Source organism: Meleagris gallopavo, chromosome 17, assembly GCF_000146605.3.
Source record: "Meleagris gallopavo isolate NT-WF06-2002-E0010 breed Aviagen turkey brand Nicholas breeding stock chromosome 17, Turkey_5.1, whole genome shotgun sequence".
NCBI lineage: Eukaryota > Metazoa > Chordata > Aves > Galliformes > Phasianidae > Meleagris > Meleagris gallopavo.
Window position 1 is genome coordinate 5,760,910 of NC_015027.2, and position 19,704 is coordinate 5,780,613.

Sequence of the window (19,704 nt, forward strand, 5' to 3'; positions counted from 1 at the left end):
CCGTGACGCACTTCCTGCCGCCGCGGTGCGGTGCCGTGACGCCGCCATGTCGGAGGACGGCACGAGCCGCGCCATGACGCTGAGCGAGGTGCAGCAGTTGGTGCGGCGCAAGGACGAGGTGGAGGCGCAGATCCGGGACTGCTACCAGCTGCTGGAGGACGTGAGCGGGGTGCGGGGCCGGGCGCGGGGCTCGGGGCGCTGCCGGCGGCCTCACCGCGGCCTTTCTCCCCTCAGCAAAAGGGCGTGGGCATGGACGGGCCGCTGGTGGACGCCGAGGGCTTTCCCCGGGCCGACATCGACCTGTACCAAGTGCGCACCGCGCGGCACATCATCGCCTGTGAGTGGGGCCGGGCTGTTCGGCGTTGGCTGTGGGCGGGAAGCGGCGTGCGGGTCTCCTCGGGCGAAGAGGGGCTCGGGAAGAACTTATCGCTGAAATGAAGGTGTGTGTGGGGAGGTCGGCCTCTGCTCCCGAGTAACGGCGACGGGACGAGAGGGGACGGGCTGACATTGCGCCGGGGCGGGGGCAGGTTGGATACTGGAAGACATTTCTTCTCCCAAAGAGCAGCCCAGGGAGTTGGGGGGGTCACCAGGGGCGTTGAAGAGCTGTGGGAATGGGCTGGGGTGGGTTGTGGTGATCCATGTTGGTCCTTTCCAGCCGTAGCGATGATAGGATTCTGCTTCTTACTGAGCTTGGTGCCACCCGCAGGTCTGCAGAACGACCACAAAGTTCTGATGAAGCAGGTAGAGGAGGCTCTTCACCAGCTGCACGCCCGGGAGAAGGAGAAACATGCCAGGGACGAGGCGGAGGCGCAGGCTGAGGCCATGAGCCAGAGCCTGCCGCCTGCCTTTGCCAAAGTCAATGCTGTGACACCAGAGTCTCCTGCCAGCACCTCGGTATGTTGCCGGGGCTGATGGTGGGGAGAGCTTCTTTTAGACCTGGGGAGGGGAAATAGAGGATGCATTGCTTTTTTCTCTGCTAACAAGCAGGAATAAGCTGTGAGATACTGATTATTGTTATTATCCCTCTCCCACTTTCTTCATTTTAAGTGTTTGTCAAATATTCAATCACCTGCTAAACCAGTGTAGTTATTCTTGAAAGCACCCATGTAGGGAGCTGCCCACATGTGGCAGTGTCACTGGGTTGACCCTGTGAGCTGGTTTGTCACTGTGTTGGGATCAGACAGTGCGTGCTGTCTGCTGCATCATGGCACCACACAGCTCTTACAAGGCCTTGCTGTTCATTGTAGCCTCAGTGTTTGTTTTCTCATAAAACAGGACTCCCTTGTTTCTAAGGGAGAGGGTATATTTTTCAGTTGTCTGAATGGTGAGAAGGATGGTGCCCTAGCACCAGCCTATGTGGCTGAAGGAAATCTCCTGTGAGCAGGCAGTATTACCTGTCATCAGAGAACACAAATGCTCAGCTTCTTTCTGTTTGCCCAGGGCCTTCAAGTTGATGATGAGATTGTGGAGTTTGGTTCTGTCAATGTGCACAACTTCAAGAGCCTGCAGAACATTGCCGCAGTAGTACAGCATAGTGAAGGGGTAGGTTTGCTTCTGCTATAACTGCATTCTCTTACCTCTCCCAGTGAGCTACAGCATTTACTGTGGAATGGCTAGAAAAGCTCCCACAGCTATTGGGTACTTTATAATGGAAGTGAGAGAGCTCATCTTTCTTTTTTTTCTTTTTTTCATTTCTCCCAGAGACCTCTGAGTGTGACTGTGATCCGCAATGGCAAGAAAGTGCACCTGGGGCTGACTCCGAAGCGCTGGGCTGGAAAGGGCCTCCTGGGGTAGGCTGCCAATCAGAGCAGAGGGGGCTCTTGCTAGCTCAAGGCATGCTTCCTGCAGCAGAGCCGGCTCTGCACTGCTGCCTGCTGTGGTGTGTGTCACTGGCAGATTCCAGCTGAGAGCTGGGGCTGACAATTTAGTAGTCGTATGGGATGATGAGTTATATCAAGTATGGGTATGGGGCTGAAGATCTCAATGGCTAGTTCCTCCAGTAGAGGAAACCAATGGGGGAGGGTTGTGGTTGATAGATTCGCACTGTGTCAGATCATCTGAGCTTCTTTCAGAGCTGAAACAAATGTTTTCTTCTCCACTCTTCTTTTTCAGCTGCAATATCATTCCCTTGCAGAGATGACCACTGCTCAGAAGACAATAAAGATGAAGCTTGTGCCTGCTTTCTGGACTCTGATTTGATCTGAAAGCTTGCCCTATGACCTTTGTTTTTGCTGAAATGAGTGTTTCAGAGGCTGTGACCTCTAGGTGGCTGGACTTGCAGAGTCTGAAGAGGTTCTAATGGAGCAGAGCCTTAATGCAGTTGGAATTGCACTGGTTTGTGAGGAGCAACTCACAGAGTTGCAGGATGTGGTTTCTCATCTCTTGTGCCTTGCATCAGTTTGGAGTAAGGCTGGAGTGTAACTTAGATTCCACTTGATACAGATTTGGAAGAGCATAAAATGCTTTTATTTGGTGATAACATGGCATCCTCCTTTTTTTTTTTTTTTCTCTCCTTGAAATTCCTCACTGAACATCTTGTAAAATAGGACAAAAAATCCTGGAACAATTTTTTCTTTTTTTCACTTAGTAGATCACAGTCAAGAAACGTGCAAATCTGGTACTTTATCTTTCCCTTGTGACCATAGCTTTTGGAAGTCACTGAATAAGATAGCATTTTTGCAGTGCCTAATTATTTTAAGTTAACGAAATAAGCATTGGGGTTATAACTCTGTCTTCTAATGTATTGAAGTACTCTTAAATTTTTTTATTTGCTGCAGTTGATTTTAGGATGTATAAACACTTCAAGGGAAGTTGGGGGTGATTGTTCTTGTTTGAAGGTTGTTTCCAGTTGAACTTTGAAATACTCATCCCAATGAATAAAACTGAGAAATGCCTCTCTCCGTTCTTGTGGAAGTTGCTATCTGGGGGCAGTAATTGTGGACCATGTCAGGTATGTTAAAAGCAGATCTGCAGAGGCATAAAAGCATTCTTCCCTGACCTTCTGCAACCAAAAATTTGGTGCAGTGAAGCAGAATGTAGTTGTAAGCATGCAGATGAGTGGTGTACTGGCAGCTGTAATGTCAGACCAGCTGGATCCTGGCCTTGGCTTCGTGTGCTTGAGGTATGTGTCTTCGTACCCCAGGTGTGCAGGTGTTGCCTGAGCTGCAGGTGGATCTGGGTCTGCATGCTGGTCTGGAAGAACAGCTCCTGGGACATTGTTCCAGGCCTTTGTGTATGTGCCTCCTGGAATGAAATGCCCTAAAAAGTACTGTTTTCTCTATTGCTCATGCAGTAAGGTTAGTGGGTCATCCCAACACAACGGAGTGAGCAAACTCCTGCTCTCAGGGAACTCATTTCCCTGTCACTGTGGAGGATGTCTGCAGTGTGATGTAACAAAGCTCTGTGGAGCTCTGTAGAAGTGCATGTCCTGGCTGTGTGCTCTGATCACTGTTCCCATTGGTGATAGGACTGGATCAATTCCAGCAAGTGAAAAAACACAGTTCTGTTGCAAAACCTGCCATCTTGCACTCAGTAAAAATGTTTTTTTGGGACTGGCCCCATTTATTCACCACCAATTGTTTTCAATCCACTTCTTTGGGTCACAACTTTGTTACTTAAGCCATGATTCCCCACTCACCCGATGCAGCAGGTTGGAAGGAGCACATGGCGGCTGCGCGGCAGCTCCTCAGGTCGCTGAGATGGTTTGTGCTGATAACAGAATTGCTTTCCTCTCCCAGCAGGGCACCAGGCTCGTGCTGGGCAGAAGGAAAAACAAATTAGATTTAGAAATTGTTATTATTTGAGCTTAATAGCATGTCTGAAATCGGCAGTTGGGAGACCCTGGAGCTGATTAGAAGGCAGCAATGACTCGGGGTGGTGGTGGAGAGCTGCATCCCCATATGGGCATCATCCTGATGGAGTGCTTTGTGCAGAGGGTCAGTGCTGCCTCTATAGGGCAGCTGGTGGGGATAACAAGGGGACATGGAAGAGATGCAGAGTGGATGAGCTCCTCTCACAGTGCTTTCCAGTCCGTTGCTGGCAGCAGCCGTTGCAGCTGTTGCCCGGGGAACAGCAGTTGGATGCAAACAGAAGCGTCAGGCGCAGGAGAGCCTGATCAGAGCTGGGCAGCAGGGCTCTGCCTGCCTGTTGGTGCTCAGGGAAAGTGTTACTGGGACTGAAAGGGTGCTCCGGGGCCCTATCCTCCTCCTGTGGCCAACTGGAGTAAAAACATTTTGGCGGCTTCTTGGACAGAGACTGGAGGTAAGGATGGATGATTCAAGTGACACTGCACTGAAGGAGTCGTCCCCAGATGGACAGATGCATCGAGAGGCAGCAATGCCACCCCAGCAGGTGAGGGCAAGCTGTGCCTGGTGCAGGGTGCCTGGACCCCATCCCAGCACTGGGACAGTTTGTCACCAATGTCCCCTGGGGACACAGAATAGGGACCCCATGCTGCAGTGTCTCCCCTTGCTTGGGGATGGGACCAAAACCAGTCCCATTTGGAGCTGCAAATTGCAGAGCTTAGGTGAATGGCAGTTTCCATTCAGCTCCTCCCATTTCCCTTTTAGTTATTAGGTGTTATTATTTGTTACTGCTCTGTGGGCTCAGCCCAGCTGTCAGTATTTGCTGAGCAATTGAGCTGCCCCTGAGTTGTGTGTGATGTGATCCTGACCTTGGGCTGAATGAAACGTTACCTGACCTCACCTGGAACCATGGCTACGGCATCCATGCTGAGCTCACACAATGGAGAAAGCAAGGGGCCCTGTGGAAAGATGCAAAAACTGATCTGGAGCCACAAGAGAAGGGACTCAGAGCAGGGGAAGCCTCCTTGGATCCCCCTGGGATGTTTAATTCATTTATGAGAGGCAGTGGGATTTTTCTGCTTTAATTTTTCAACTGCTTACCAGTCAGCACATTTCAGGGGATCCCTTTTTGTGTCTCAGCCCTATCCCATGACACGATCCCCTTTTTTCACTCCATTTTGCCATCATACCTTTACCCATCACTAACTGGTGTGTAGGACATGGCAAGGGGAACAGCAAAAAGAGCAGCTTCAGGTCTGGGAGCAGCGCGGACTCCATCATCTCTCCCTTTCCAAGGACTCCATGGCTGCTGCCCAGGAAGATGGAGCTCTGGGAAATGCTGCAGCAGCTGCACCTCAGAGGGCTCCTGGAGAGCTGGAGGAGCGCAGCGATGCTCCCAGCCGTGTGTGGGGTGCGCAGCCTGGCCTGCTATTCCAGGGAGAGAAGCAGAGCTGCCACCCTCTCGTGAGTATTACTGGCCAGGATAGCAGCTCTGGGACACCATGCTCTGCCCTGCTACCTCAGGGGATTTGGAGGCAGTCTTTCCCCTACTACTAAGAACCTCTTCTTCCCACAGAGCCTGTCCTGGGCGCTGGGCTACAACAGCAGCCTGGCTGTGCACAGCATTGAGGATGGGATGCTGCTGTATGTCTGTGCCCACACAGTGGTGGTCCACGATGTCCTTGGCAGCAGGCAGCACCACCTGCAGGTCTGCAGGCCTCTTCTATCCCTGAGTGCCTTTTTTCCATCCCTGGGCCTGGTGTGGTAGCCACGAAGGTGGTTTGGGGCTGCTCGGAGTGGGGCTAGGGGGAGGAAAATGGAAGACTCTTGGATGGGAAGATAGGAAATTCCTCCAGCCAAGCAGCTCTGGAGCTCCCAGGTGCTTCTCTCCTCCTTCCCAGGGTCATGCAAATGCCATCTCATGCCTGTGTGTCAGTGAGGACAGGCGCTGGGTTGCCACTGCTGACCAAGGTCCAGACCCTTTGGTCATCATATGGGATGCCTTTTCCGGGTGAGCCTCCATGCAAACCTCCCGTATCCTTCATAGGGACAACACTCTGTTTAACATCCATTCCAGCAGACACTCTCCTGTCTACACATTCTGCCAGGAGTGCCCATGAGGGTTTTTCCACACAGGATCCCGGTGCGCACCATCTTTGACAGCCATGCAGGCAGTGGGGTCTGCGCTATCGCCATCTCCCGGGATGCAAAGTGTTTGGTTACCATCAGTGCTGGCATGGTGCAGGTGAGGCTATTTCCTCTTTTGTGTTTCCTTCTTCAAGATTTTTCTTGTGGGTCTGTCAAGATCTTTCTTGCTAAGCCATTGGGGGATAGATTGGGATTTCATTAAAAGGAATGCTGCAGAGCTGAGAGAGAAGGTCTGAAATTGGGATGAAAACTTCTGACTCTGCTGTGCTCACATTAAGGCAGCTCCTCACGCTGTTTTCTGAAATTAAGCCATCCAGCTGTGCTGAGTTATCCTGCTCCAGCCTTTTTTGCCCCTCATGCTCTGCAGCTGGAGGGGTTGGGGCTCACTCAGCCAAGCTGGAAATTCCCAGGAGGCCACAAACGTCTCCTGGTTTCTCCCCATGCCAGAGGGTCTGTATGTGGAGGTGGACATATCCTGATGAGAGCCCCGTGTGTTATGTGGAGCTGAGCCCTGAGTTTGGCTTCCAGGTGAGGAACTCGGGCACCACACTTTGCTCGGTGAAAGAATAAGCAGGAAACATCACTGCTTGCCATTAACACGACTCTCACCCTTTGATTTCAGGATTTTGTCATTTTTAATCCCCAAAATCCCTATGAGTTTGTCAGCAACAGCAAAACCCAAGTGATATTTTATCTGTGGGTGAGTAGGACCACAAAAAGTTAATCTGCTGGTACCTGATGTGCTCCCTACCTCTCCCAGTCATGCTGCCATGGGTGTTTGGGCGCCTTGTGGTGGTCACAGCTTCTGGAAGAGGAGCAGGGGTGGGGAGATGCATCTCCGTGGGCTCTGAGAGATTAGAGAAGGCAAATGTTCTCGTTTGGACACACACTCTGCTCTCTCTGCAGGGTGATGCTGGTTTGCAGTACAGCACTCCTCCTTTGACCAAGCAGGTGAGTGCGCAAGGAGCCACGGGGATCTGCAGCAGCCCTGTCCCTTCCTGTTCCCCTTTGCCAAAGTAGTGGCCATGTCCCCAGATGTCCCCAGGGCTTCCTAAGGGGACAAGGTTGCCCAAGATAAGGCCAGGAGTGGCATCTCCCACATACATCATTCTATCATAGAATGGGTTGGGTTGGGGGAGAAGCTTAAAGCCCATCCAGCTCCCACCCCTGCCATGGGCAATGTTGCCAACCACTAGATCTGGTTGCCCGTGGCCCCATTCAGCCTGGCCTTCTGGGCTCTACTCCCAGTGGCCACGTGCTGGCAATGGTCCCACCATGAGGCAGGGAGGGAATGTCACATCGAGGAACCAGACGGGAGAACCAGCACCCAGCACTGACCCACCACTGCTCTCCTGACAGACCTTTGGCAGCACAGTGGGACACTTCACCCAGTCAGCTTTCCATTTCAACGCCACGCAGGTGCTGACGGGCACTTCGGCTGGGAAGGTGGTGGTGTGGGATGTGGAGAGAAAGCGGGGGCTGGCCAAGGAGCCGCAGGGCAGGCTGCGTGGCATGAAGGCCACCAAGCTGGTGCCGATGCAGGAAGAAAGTCTGACAGTGCTGTTGGTGTTGGAGAGGTAAGGAGATGACGTTGCCCGTACGGTACAGTCCTCGGGAAGCTCAGGGCTTGGCCGTGGGCCCGGAGCTGTGCTCGGCCTCCGGGGCTCTGCCGGCAGAGGGAGCAGACGGTCTCCGAGCAGCTCGGGATGGGGCGCAGCGCTTCTGTGCTTCTCGTGCTTTTGGGCAGAGAAAGGGCAAAAGGGAAGAGATCTCTCTCGACTTAGCGAGTTCCCCGTTTCGAGTAAATACTTTCCAGGATATTCTGTAGGCTTCATCACACTGTGTGCTCCTCACGGTGAGTTTTTATTTTTTCCCATGGGTTGCACTGGTGGAACAAAGAACAGGATGGACCTGAGCCATTTGGAGCATGAATTCTCCCACCCCATAACACAGTGCTTCCTTCCTTCCAGCTGCATAGTGACAGGGGATGTGAGAGGCCAGGTGAAGTTCTACAATGGGCACCTGCAGCTCCTGGCCTGCTCTGACCACAGCGGTACGGGTCCCATTCAGTCCATCTCCTTCTCCAAAACTCCTTCAGATCCTCCTGGTGCCTCTTCTACCAGCAGCCACCCCTTTGCTGCTAGGTGAGCATTCCTGTGTAAATGCAGCTCTTCTGCATCTTCCAGCACTGGTCATGGAGTGTCCCCAGCACATCCCTAGCTACGAACTGGGTGCCACAGTGCTGGATAAGTGTTACTGCTGGCTTGGGGACAGCCAGCTGGGCATGGAGCTGAGCAGCTTGTCACACAGCTGGTACACCACGCAGGGCTAATGCTGAGCCCATGGCTCCCACCGAGCCCCTTAATCCCCTGCTTAACCCTCCCCCAGGTGGCTATTTCCAGTTGTATTTTATCGCTGCTGGGTGAGATAATCCAGGTGGTGGTGAGGAGAATGCATGGCCTGGGGGCTTGGGGCAGCAGCACCATAGGGTGCCTGAGGAGCTCTATGAAGTCTGCAAACCAGATGCTGTGTTGTGGGGCTGCAAACCACATGTCTGTCAGTCCTGTCTGAAGTTCTGCTGGCAGCATTTATCTGTAGCTGCTCATTTTTCCGAAGAGCCACATGGGACAGGTTCCTCTCCAAGATGGAGCCCTGGGAGGTGTCTATTATCCCACATCAGTTATTGCTGTATTCTCAGGCGTGTCACCATGCCCCAGTTCCTGGGGTTCACCCCTGATCTTCTATCAGAATCTAAGCTTCATACCTGGGTGGGCTGATGGCAGTATGCACTTACTCTGTTGTACATGTGGTCATTCAGATGCCTGCTTTGCCCACCACCTCACCATGCTGCAGCTGGGAGGGCTGAATGCACAACCACAGGCTACTGTCCACATCACAGCTCCCACTCTGTCCCCTGATCTCCTACGTGATATCATGGCCAACTCTGAAACCCTACCTATGGTGACATGTGACAGGACTATTCGGGGAACCCTTAATCACTCATTTGTCCATCTCACACACCGACAAGCTTCAAATGGTAAAAGCTGACCAGATGTCGTTCTTCTGCCTTGCGTACCCCAGTAGAAAAGGGAACTGGCTGCAATGTCTTCTGCTGGAGACTTCTCAGGTCATGAACACAAAGTGCCACCTGTCTTCCAGGTCCAGAAGTCTTTGCATATTGTATATTAGAATATATCACGATTGTCCAGCTAAGTTGCCAAAAAGAGACTGTAACATTGCTCAGAGGGATACGAGCCAGCTAGTCTGATTCATCTAATTCTGTTTTTCTCACACCAATCAGGAACTTTATCCTTTCAACCTCTGATGCAACAGTGCTCCGTGTTGCGACAGATGGGACAGACTTTGAAAAAGTCATGAAAGAGGCCAAGAAAGCAGTGACGGCCATTGCATGCCATCCTCAGCAGTCGTGGCTTGCCATGGGCAGTCACTGCGGGCTGCTGAAGGTGTGGGACTACAAGCAGCTCCAGCTCCTTGTGAGCAGGATATTCTCCAGTGCTGGAGTCCAGTGCCTGTCCTATGATCCTGCAGGTATCTTAGAGCTGTGATGTCTCTAAGTATCAAGCATGGAGGTGGGAGCGCGTTGGGATTGCTTTCTGTTGGGCTTTGCAGGCTCCTTCCTGGCCACTGGTCTTACCGATGGGAGCGTGCATGTCCTCGATGCCATTTCCCTGCTGTCCTGCTGTGAGGTGTTCAGGTTCTCGCGGGGCCCCATAACTCACGTCCAGTTCTCCCATGACTCTGAGTACCTCGCAACTGCTGTAAGCTTGCTCACTTCTTCCTGAGGTGTACATGTGTATGTGCCATTCCTGGGGTAGCCCTAGGAGCTGGGAATTGCCATAGGATCATGCTGCATTGACTTCTGCATTCTCGTTCCAGGATGAAAAATATGCAGTGACTGTTTACAAAAGGGTTCTGCAGAATGAGCGTAGGTGCTGGGAACACCTGGCAGGGCTGCACTCCCACTACAAGCCCATCCGGAGCATCCTGTTTGGGATCCAGCTGGATGGCAGTGAGCCCCGGCTGCTGAGCCTTGGGGAGGACAGGCAGCTGGTACAGCCACGGGAGGACGGGACTGGGGCTTTGGGCTTGTGGAGGGACACTCAGCCTGTGGCTCTGCAGCTTCCCACCAGTTCCACTTGTTTGTCAGCCTGGCACTGGGGCAGACCTGTAGTTGGAATGATCTGGGTTTGGGGATGCTCACCCTCAATGGCTGCTCCATGTGATTAATCCATCAGGTCTACTGTGATGGCAGGTCACTGTGCTTCCTGGTCTTTCCTCCAGATTGAATATGACCTGAGCAGCAGCAGCAAAGACCAGCTGGTGGTCCTGCACAGACATCGTGTAGAGCAGGCTGCAGTGCCCCTCTGCTTGGCCTGGTATCCACATTTCAGCACCGAGTCCTTCATCCTCACGGCCAACAGCTGCTACAAAATGAAGCTCTACAATGCAACAACCAAAATGTGCAGGTAGAAAGCCTTCCTTCTGGGAAGGTCATGGCTGCAAGTCACTTCAGTCTACCCATGGACTTGAGACGCAGCAGTTGGACACACGATGATATAATTGGAGCCCACAGAAGCAGCAGAGAATGATCTCTGAGCACTACATTTCTCTCTTAGCTCTGGTGTTGTCCCCTCTAGACAGGATTATGTCCTATCCTGGTGTTACAAAGCCATTGCATGCACCACACCTTCCCTCATCCACCCATCCTGGCGCACCACAGCCATTCAGACACGGGAAAATATTTTGTGAGAATGGGTGACAATGTTGTTTGCCTTTAGAAAGACTCTTCTGGGACCAACCTATGGCTCACCACTGGAGAAGATGCAAATCCTGCCAAAGAGTGCTGCAGAGCCCCAGAAGCGCTATCTGGCATACATTACCAAGGACAAGGTGTGGGGCACCAACGTTCTACCATCTGGGTATTTGTGGAGCATTTTGGGCTTGGCTGGGGGGCTTGTAGGGACAAGAGAAGTGAACACTTGCAGGATGGAGGCACTTGGAACTCCTTCTTTTAGACAAGGCTGGTCGCACAGGGCACAGTAATGATTCAGCCTTCCTGAGGAGCCCCTGCCCTCACCATCTGCTCTTCCCATACAGGTGGGCCTGCAGATTCTGCCCGTTGATGGTAACCCTCACAAGTCCTCAGCTTTCATTTGCCATCCAGATGGTGCTTCTGACCTGGCCATCTCCTACGATGGGCGCTACATCTTTACGGCTGGGGGGAGTGACCGCACTGTTCTAAAGTGGGAGGTGAACCTAAAGTGAGTACCACAGAATGGAGAAGGGAGCCTGGGAGTGGCTTTCCACAGCTGCTTCACACAGACAACAGTCAATGGGGAGCTGACCTGGTTAGTGGCTGTGGTCAGTGACTGAGCACCTAAAATACTGCAGTCTGGGAAATGCCAAGATGTGGAGGGTTGTCTGGTCCTTGTCAGAGCCTGGCTGCTGTGATGGAGATTGCCCAGGGTAGAAGATCAGGAGAGAGCATATGGTACAACAAGTCTGCTCTCCAAATGGGAGAGGCCAGCATTTGTGAGGAAATCCCTGCTGCATTTGAAGGCTGAATTTAGCACAAGCCACTGTAATCCTATAAAGCTTTGCTTACATGAGTAAGAGGACTGCAGTAAATTGAGTGGCTGAGGTGCCCTGGGCTCTGGTCCATGATGCCAGGACATGGGCTTATATTGCTTGCCTTGTCAAGGAGACCAGTTGCCTGATGGGTGTGCATTTGAGAAGGGAGCAGCAACAGCCAGTAGCCTAAAAACAGCTGTGGTCTCATATTTTTGCCTTTGGGGTGCACTGACCATGTGAAATGCCCTTCATCTTCCAATGAGGAAGGCTCCATAGCTAAGTATGGGGTGGTCCCAAATAAGATGATTCCTGCAGATGCTGCTCACAGAGCTGAAGGGTGCAGAGCTCACTCACCTCTACACACCACAGCAGTGAGACCTGGCTGCGAAGGCACCAAGCTTATTTATTTTTCTTTTCCACTTTGTGTGGCTTAAGCAGTCGGGGGTCAGAATAAGCGACGTTTTAAGGAAGGCAATGGAATATAAACGATCCTTCTTTATAATGGTTGGCCATAGTCCAGGCAACATTGAGTTTCTGTGTAATTTGTTTTTGGAGCGGACGTCTTGATGAGCTAATTATCATTTTATTGCTGCTCCTGGCATCTTGTGCATCTCCACTGTGTTTAATACCCAAATAACTTAATTATGAAAAAAGCATGAAGCTAGCAAAAACTGAAGCAGCACTACAGAGCTGTGCATCAGAGCTGCAGCTCTGCTACCAGCACTCGGGCTGCTTTGGCTTAATATGGGCAGCACCTGTGGCACCATCACTCGCTCTTGTACTGAGTTATGGGGGAAGAATGTGTCAAATCAAGAGTGGGGAGCTCAGCTTTGTGTGGTTTCTTGCAAGCACCAAGCCCCAGCGCTCCGCATGCTCAAAATGCTGATCTAGCTAATTCATCTCCCTCAATGTCTCTATAAGGAAGCAGGAAAGCAAAGTGCCAGACACCCAGCTCAAATCCATGGAAAAGCTGTTGGCTCCCCGCCCTGTGCTCATTCCACTAAACAAGAGGACCATTCAGCAATAGTTAATTCCCACACTGTGCTATTGTATGTAAAACCTGGGTATGAAATATGCTGTAGAATTGCAGGCTGGTGATAAAATTGCACGTGGTTCAAAGCAGTGCCTCCCCTTCCTGCACTCTGCGGCCTGGGGATTTTATTTATTTATTGAAAGTGTCTCCAAACAATGACTAGAAAGGGAAATGAGAATTCTCTCCCCGTGTGAACCCTTCCTGCACCGCCTTCTCTCTGTGCCAGTGCCTTGGAAGCTGCCGCATCCCTGGGTGGGGAGGACCTGGTCCCGTTCTACAGACTGCTGGATGGCGGCCAGGACGGTGAATTCTTCAGGGTAATTGCGCTCACTGTGATCTCCATGCTGCAACATCTGGTTGGAGTTTAAGATTCATTTATACAGGCCTGACATTTCTTTATTTTTTGTCCAGATCGCCTTTAACAGCAGTCTCATTGATATGACTGTTAGTAAATCTTAAATGAAGCCTTATCTTCTTCGCCTGTTGGAAGCTGAACTTTACAGTATCTCGTTTGAATCCCTCACAGGAGCTGGAAGACTATTTCTACTATGTGCAGCTGCGCAGCCATGGCATTGATATGCTGGAGAGCAGGCAGGTGTCAATGTACATTCCCTTGGAGGAAATTCCTTCTGTAATGAGAGCAATGGGATTTTATCCATCCGAGGAAGAGGTCAGTCCTTTGTTTTTATGGTTGTGCTTAAAAAAACAAACAAACAAACAAAAAAAAACCACACACAAAAAAACAAAAAAACTAGAATGATTGCATTTCAAATTGGGCACTAGGATGAAATTATTCACCCAAAGGGCTGCCAGGCACTGGCACGGGCTGCCCAGGGAGGCAGTGGGGTTGCTGTCCCTGGAACTGCTCAGGAAATGTTGAGATGTGGCACTGAGGGACATGGCTACTGGGCATAAAGGGCATGGATTTGGGTTGGACTTGGTATTAGTGGTCTTTTCCAACCTTAATGATTCTTTGACTTACCGAGTGCCCTAGGGCCAGATTCAGACCTTAGGCATATTGGATGGCTCCAGGGAATATCCACTGTGCTTTGGTCCCTCTGTGACTTCCAGGAGTATTTGAATGTCTTCACTTGTTGTTGGGCTGTGCGCTGAGGCTGTGGTTATTAGGAGTACCACCAGGTCAGGTCTGAATCCTCCATGCAGTGCAGTGTGGGTAGAAGCACTCAGTTCTGTGACTCTGAGTATTGACAGAGCATCTTTTTCTTGTTCTGTCTTGGGTTGCTCAAAGAATAATTTTAGATGGAGCCAGCAGCCTTTATTCCCATGGAACTTAAAGCTCTTTCATAACTGATAACTCTGCAGACGCTCTCTCTGAGCTTGCCTTTCAGGCTGCAGCAGTGGAGCTTCCTATCAAACATTTCTCAAAAGCTTTTCAGCCTCAGATTTTACAGCAGGCAAAGGCAAGCAATTTAATAAGGATTCGGCTGCTTCTCTCTTTGCAGCTGTTTCTACAAGGCTGTTTGCATTGTATACAGACCTAATATGTAATGTTACAACCTGGCAAAAGGGCAATTAAAGCACATATGAAAAAAAATAATTACTGAATCTGATGCAAGGAGATTTAAATAACAAGCTCCTCGAGCCACCTACAGCCCTATAATGTACAAGGGGTTCCTAGGGGAAGCAGCACATCGCTGTGTTCCTCCCTCCCCCCAAACTCCTTAGGGATGTTCTTCCAAGCTGGAACTGCTTTGTCCTTGTGTCAGGCTGTGGTGTCATTCCCTTGCAGTTTGTTGGAACTTCTTGGCTCATTGCATTTTTGCCTCCTGTACAGAGAGTACGTATTCCTCTGGGAAATGTCTCCGGAAGAATGGCTGTTAGCCCTCCACTCAAATCAAAATCGCAACACTATTTCAGGAATGGAAATAAGTGCTAAACTGCTGCTAAGTGTAGGCAACCGACAATCTGCTTTCCAAAGCAGGCAGGACAGCATTAAAATACAGAAAGTCTGTCTCTCTCTGGAGTGTTTTAATAAAGGAAAAACAGAAAGGAGAAAAAAGCAGCTTGGACTGAGTAGTGAGGCTTTTGGGAATTGGTGTTTTTCCTTTGTAGTTCAGTGGGGCTGATATAAAACCTAATCCCAGATCAGCTATAGCTGACTCGAATTGGCTATTCTCACCTGGCATGGCGTTTGCTGCACGAAAAAAAAAGAGAAAGCTGAGATTTCCCTCTTCCCTGGGCTTCATTCAGTGGAAAAACTTGTGACAAGAGGACAAAGGCTCAAGGCTGAACACAAAGTTCTCCCCAGGGAGGTCTTGCATCAGCTTCCCTCCTGGGGCAGCACGTTCAGTGCACACTGGCATGGGACACTGTTTGTGTTTGTGAGGGGCTGCTCCATTGGACATGAGCACATGGAGGGCACTGAGCAGAAGCCCTAAGGAAAACCACAGGCACTAAGCACGGCTGGTCACCGAGAGCAGAGCAAAAGACCCAGCTGCTCCTGTCAGGGAGGGTGCAATAAAGGGGCACAATCGCTGGTACCTGCTGGGGTGTGTGGTTCCGCTCTGCTGCCTGCTTGGGTCAGGACTCCGTGCACAGTCTTCTCTGGTGGGCTGGTGAATTTACTGCTCTGTGGTTTGCTGCCTGAGTTCCCCAGAGTGCAGGCACAGCTGCAGCAAGGGTACGGGTGACAGCTGCGAAGTCACGGGGTGCTCTCATCGCTCAGTCCCCGGGGAAGGTTTCTTCCCCATCTCACATTAGTAACATGTAACAACCAGGGCAAAATGCTTTTCTGATAGGGACAGAGACAGGCCAGAATTCTGCAGGAATTACGCTATTGCATTATTGCAATTTTGAGCACAAAAATCTCACTGACCCTTGCTTCATTCTAGAATAACTCATTGTCACCACTAAGGACAATCACATAGACACTAATAGAGGAAATCCAAAATAACTACATATTTGCTACCCCCATCTTTAGCTAAGGTGATAAGAACGAGCACATAATCGTTAGTCATGTCCGTCCTCAGCTGCTGAGCTGATTGCTGGGCTGTGGCTGTGACACCTGCAATGCACACAGCCATGCTACACTGCCCTTTGTGGCACTGGAAACTGGCCCGATGCCCTTCAACAAGCAGATGTGTAACAGTTTTTCTTGCCTTCATTTTCAGATTGAAGAAATGATAAATGAAGTAAAATTCAGTGAGTTTGTGGATACTGGAGAACAAGTGACAAAAATCAATTTAAGGGATTTTATCAAACTTTATATAAATCATCGGCCCGCGTTTGGCTTGTCAATGAAAACAATACGCCAAGCATTTCAAGTCCTTGGTTATGAGAATGAGAATGGTGACAAAGTTATTGACAGAGGAGACTTGCTGTCACTCCTACAGTGCAGGGGTGAGTTATTTCTTTTCTAATATTAGTTCTACGCTTGCTAGTTCTGTCTTCAATTTCAGAATGTATTCACTGCAGCAAAAAATTAATGTGAAACTATAGCTTGGTAACCAGGGCAGGCATGGGGAGCCACCCGCCTTAGGAGTTTAAGTTGAATGATCACGCCTGTTGTCTCAGCTGTACTTCTCTTGCTGCTCTGGAAATCTCTGCAGGCCTGAAGGATCTCGTCTGTCAAATGATGAGCATGGATCTTGGCAGATCATATCTTCCTCCAGTATACCCCTATCCAAATTAGCATCATCTTCGCCAGTCACGTAGGCTCCAGAAAGGTCACAGAAAGCTGGAGAAGAGAGGGACAAGAAAGGAGGGATGAAAATGGTCAGCCTTGGACTGAAATCTGAAAAGATGTGTTGGTTTAATTCAGCTTAGTCAGAAAGAATGTCATGAGTATACATATAAACATACTTATGGCCAACGCCAGAGTGATAGATCATGTACTCCTAATGGCATGCTCCTGCTGTCAAAAAAGGGAGATTGTAATGCAGCTGAACACTAAAATGGGTAAAGGGAAGTGCTTCTTTTACTCAGTACATCACCCGGTAATACTTACAACAAAGATCTGTGTAAACCAAGGACTGAAGCAATGTGGAAAGGTTAGTTATTTATATGGATGGTGTGAACATCCATAAATAGATAATTAGATAGGATAGAACAGTTTCATAACAGATCTATAACCTCATGCTTGAGGACACAAGCCAGCCACTAGCTGGGAACAAACACTGTGTTCAGATCTCCCAGGATATTAGATTATGACTTTCCTGCTCAAGCTTCTTCCTCCTCTGTGCAGAATAGCTGTTGGCATAGGCACAGGTCTACATGGTCCATGTTTTGTCCTAGGCCACAGATTCTTTAGTGGGAACAGCAGCTCAGGCTCCTGCAAGCACAAAGTAGCCTCAAGAGCTGTATGCATCAGAGTTTCTCCATTTAATAGATATTTTTGCCCCAAATCCACGCAAGACACAAGAACCATTTTCCTTGGAATTAATATTTTCCAGTGCTAGGATCACGTGTTTCAGTTGGTGACGTGGTCTGTGTCTTAGAAAAACCAAATCTTCCAAACTACCTATTTTGTTTGTTCACAGTTCTTGCAGTTTTTGTGCTGATGACACCATAACCCAAGGGGGTGTTTTTGTTTTAATGCATACAGGAGAGCATATGATGGAGGATGAGCTGGCACTGTGTCTGTCTGCCCTGCTGGGCAGGCATCCAATGGGAGGAAGATCTGACCTGGACGTATGTGATCCCTCAGGTATGAGATCAGCATTTTGCATTGCACAGAGGCAGGACTGATTCAATTTCCAAACAAAATGATTTAAATTGCAAGCCCGTTACCCTGTTAGGCCAAGAGCTGTCAAAAACACTCAGGATTGCAAGAACAGATATAGACCCACAGGTTGTCCTTCATCCATGCAACAGTTGTATGGGTGTACCTAAAAATAAATGAACAACAAAATGTAACAGGAACCTGACAGGATAACATTACTGTTTATCTGCTGGATTGGAAATGGAACTGCAAACACACAGTTGAAGGTTTACACGCCAAAGGCAAAAAGGAATTCTGCCGCATGCAAATTACAGCATTGATTTCATCCAAGCAGCAGTACACATTGTAACAGAATGACCACATTTGTGTACATTTTATGTCCTAGACTACACCAGCCTAGAGCAGGAACCCTTGTACTGCACACACACAGTGCAGCCCCTGCATGCCTTTGGGATTGCAGGATCTCATCAGATCAATGGAGTATAGTAGCTGTCTTCCATCCCTTGACTCTTCTGAGGTGTAGGTATCCACTGCAAAGTGAGACAGCCCACAGACTTGACAGTGTTTCCCCGATGACATATAAGCTAGTAAAACAGTACTTCGTGATTACTGCATACATTGCTAAAAACATTCAATTCACTTATTGCTACTTATAAGTTTTATTATTCTGGAATGCCATGTTTACACTGCTCTTGTGTGTCTCGTGTTGTCATTACTGCTTTCCAGGTGCAGCAGCTTTGATGGAAGAAGAAATTCCAGAGCAAATCACAGCAGAGAGATTCACTGCCGGCATTCTTGGCCTATCCATTGCTGAGCCAGAAAAAAGAACAGTAAAATGAGATGGATAATTCATCTGTGAAGACTCAGAATGGTAGCTGCCACCGTTTTCTATTCATTTCTAGCTTCCAAACTCCTCAAGTACCTGTGAAACATATATTATTTGTTTATTAAAAACTGTTGCGTAGCTTCAGATTATTCAAACTCTACGTTAACCCCCTGTTTAGCACATGCCACAAGCAATGGGAGCAAATCCATTTCCCAATCTTACATGTTCCTAATACTGCACCCTCTGTTCTGCTACAGCAGAAGGTTTTCATTTGGAAATATCTTTGGAAGCATTTCTGCTGCCAGGGCGAGGCCCACACCTCCAGTGCCCCCTTCCACAGAACTGGCTGAAACGTGGCCTGGGTAAATACAGCGCTTTCCAGAAAGGATCTTTGCAGAAAGCTGCATGAAAACTCTGTTTCTAAAGACCTCTACCTGAGTTCACTGAGCCTTTGGAGAACATGGGTTTGTAGAGCATGGCACAGTGATTAGCACACTATGTTTTTGCATGGATCATCCCTACCCCCAGCTAGAGCTGTCTTAGTACTCTTTTCAGGTGGGCTTTATACCAGATGCAGTCTATTTCCATTATGCAAAGGGGGTATTTATTTGTGAAACAAATAATATAGCAAAAAAGCTATATAGAAGTATCGATTATATACACTGTTCTGTGCAAAATGCTTGGATAGGTATGAGCATATTTGTAACTATGCGGACAAAGGTGCCAGCAAGGAACACTGTGATATACATTCAAACCAGTTTTCTATTTCGGCCTTTAAAACTTTGTTTTCCCTTCTGCAGCAGCTCCAATTAGCAGCGTAATACCAATGGGACAGCATCTTACGGTGTTTTGTGTAAACAGCATAATGAGGCTGACACAAGTTGCCGTGGAAAGATCAGTGAAGTGCTGTTGAACACGCTTCCTTCTTTACATCATCCTCAGCATCAATTTGAATAATAATGCGGGCCCTCCAGAAGCGTTCCTCTCAGTGGCAGTGTTTTTTAAACAGAGCCACTCCACGCTCTGGAAGCGTCTGTGGTCACGCAGTTAGCACGGTGAGGTGTGTGCTGCTTTATGAGGAGGTCCAGCAGTACGGTGCTCGGTGTACCGTGGGTCTGCGATGCGCATCTGTGTCAGGAGGTTGTGTTGAGGAGCAGAAGGTCGTGGCTTTGCTCAGCATGGAGGGGGCTGAGGGGAGGCTGCGTGGCGGCCTGTGGCTCCTCATAGAGGAGCAGAGCGGCAGGTGTTCGGCTCCATCTGGGGACCAACGACCCAACCTGAGGGAACAGCGCGAGGAGGGCGGCTAACGGGAAAAGATTCTGCACCAGAGGGCAGCGGGCGCACAGCGGGCTCCCCAGGGCGCGGTCCCAAATCGCTGGAGGTCAAGGACCGTTCGGACAACGCTCTGAGGCACAGGGACTGATTTTGGGCTGTTCCTGTGTAGAGCCCGGGGCTGGACTCGGTGATCTATATGGGTGCTCTACGGCTGTATCGCTGCTCGCGTTCTCACAGAAACGGCCGGAATCACTTGAGGCAGCTGAGAAACCCGACAGCCTCGGCGTGTCGCGGAGCCGCGAGCATCCCATCCCGCGCACATGTTTGGCTTCGCAGGAAGCCCTCC

The 19,704-nt window shown here is 49.8% G+C and overlaps 3 protein-coding genes across 5 annotated transcripts in view; all 3 read left to right on the forward strand.

Moving 5' to 3' along the window:
* Positions 1-6: 6 nt before the first annotated feature.
* Positions 7-2,894, forward strand: PSMD9 (proteasome 26S subunit, non-ATPase 9). The gene is made up of 6 exons (XM_003210932.3): positions 7-160; positions 235-337; positions 707-894; positions 1,441-1,542; positions 1,702-1,790; positions 2,113-2,894. The coding sequence occupies exons 1-6, from the start codon at positions 47-49 to the stop codon at positions 2,138-2,140; spliced, it is 624 nt and encodes a 207-aa protein (XP_003210980.2). The 5' UTR covers positions 7-46; the 3' UTR covers positions 2,141-2,894.
* Positions 2,895-2,997: 103 nt separating this feature from the next.
* WDR66 (WD repeat domain 66) lies at positions 2,998-18,232 on the forward strand. 3 transcript variants are annotated; one of them, XM_010720133.3, is made up of 21 exons: positions 2,998-4,350; positions 5,100-5,267; positions 5,380-5,511; positions 5,705-5,814; positions 5,940-6,048; positions 6,399-6,479; positions 6,574-6,651; positions 6,858-6,902; positions 7,311-7,528; positions 7,922-8,095; positions 9,253-9,500; positions 9,582-9,730; positions 9,849-10,022; positions 10,254-10,438; positions 10,751-10,862; positions 11,070-11,233; positions 12,803-12,893; positions 13,103-13,246; positions 15,708-15,936; positions 17,141-17,242; positions 17,984-18,232. In XM_010720133.3, exons 1-21 carry the CDS (start codon positions 4,267-4,269, stop codon positions 18,094-18,096), a joined length of 2,910 nt encoding a protein of 969 aa, XP_010718435.1. In that variant the 5' UTR covers positions 2,998-4,266; the 3' UTR covers positions 18,097-18,232. The 3 variants fall into 3 exon arrangements, with proteins under 3 accessions (XP_010718435.1, XP_019476581.1, XP_019476582.1); XM_019621036.2 differs by having other exon boundaries at positions 7,371-7,528; XM_019621037.2 differs by lacking the exons at positions 12,803-12,893; positions 17,141-17,242; positions 17,984-18,232 and having other exon boundaries at positions 15,708-15,795.
* A 503-nt stretch (positions 18,233-18,735) lies between these two features.
* The window catches only part of BCL7A (BAF chromatin remodeling complex subunit BCL7A), a 20,633-nt gene continuing 19,664 nt past the window's right edge, over positions 18,736-19,704 (forward strand). The window contains exon 1 of the mRNA XM_010720132.3: positions 18,736-19,143. Coding sequence (XP_010718434.1) covers positions 19,043-19,143 — 101 coding nt within the window. The 5' untranslated portion in view covers positions 18,736-19,042. The remainder of the gene's footprint in view (positions 19,144-19,704) is intronic.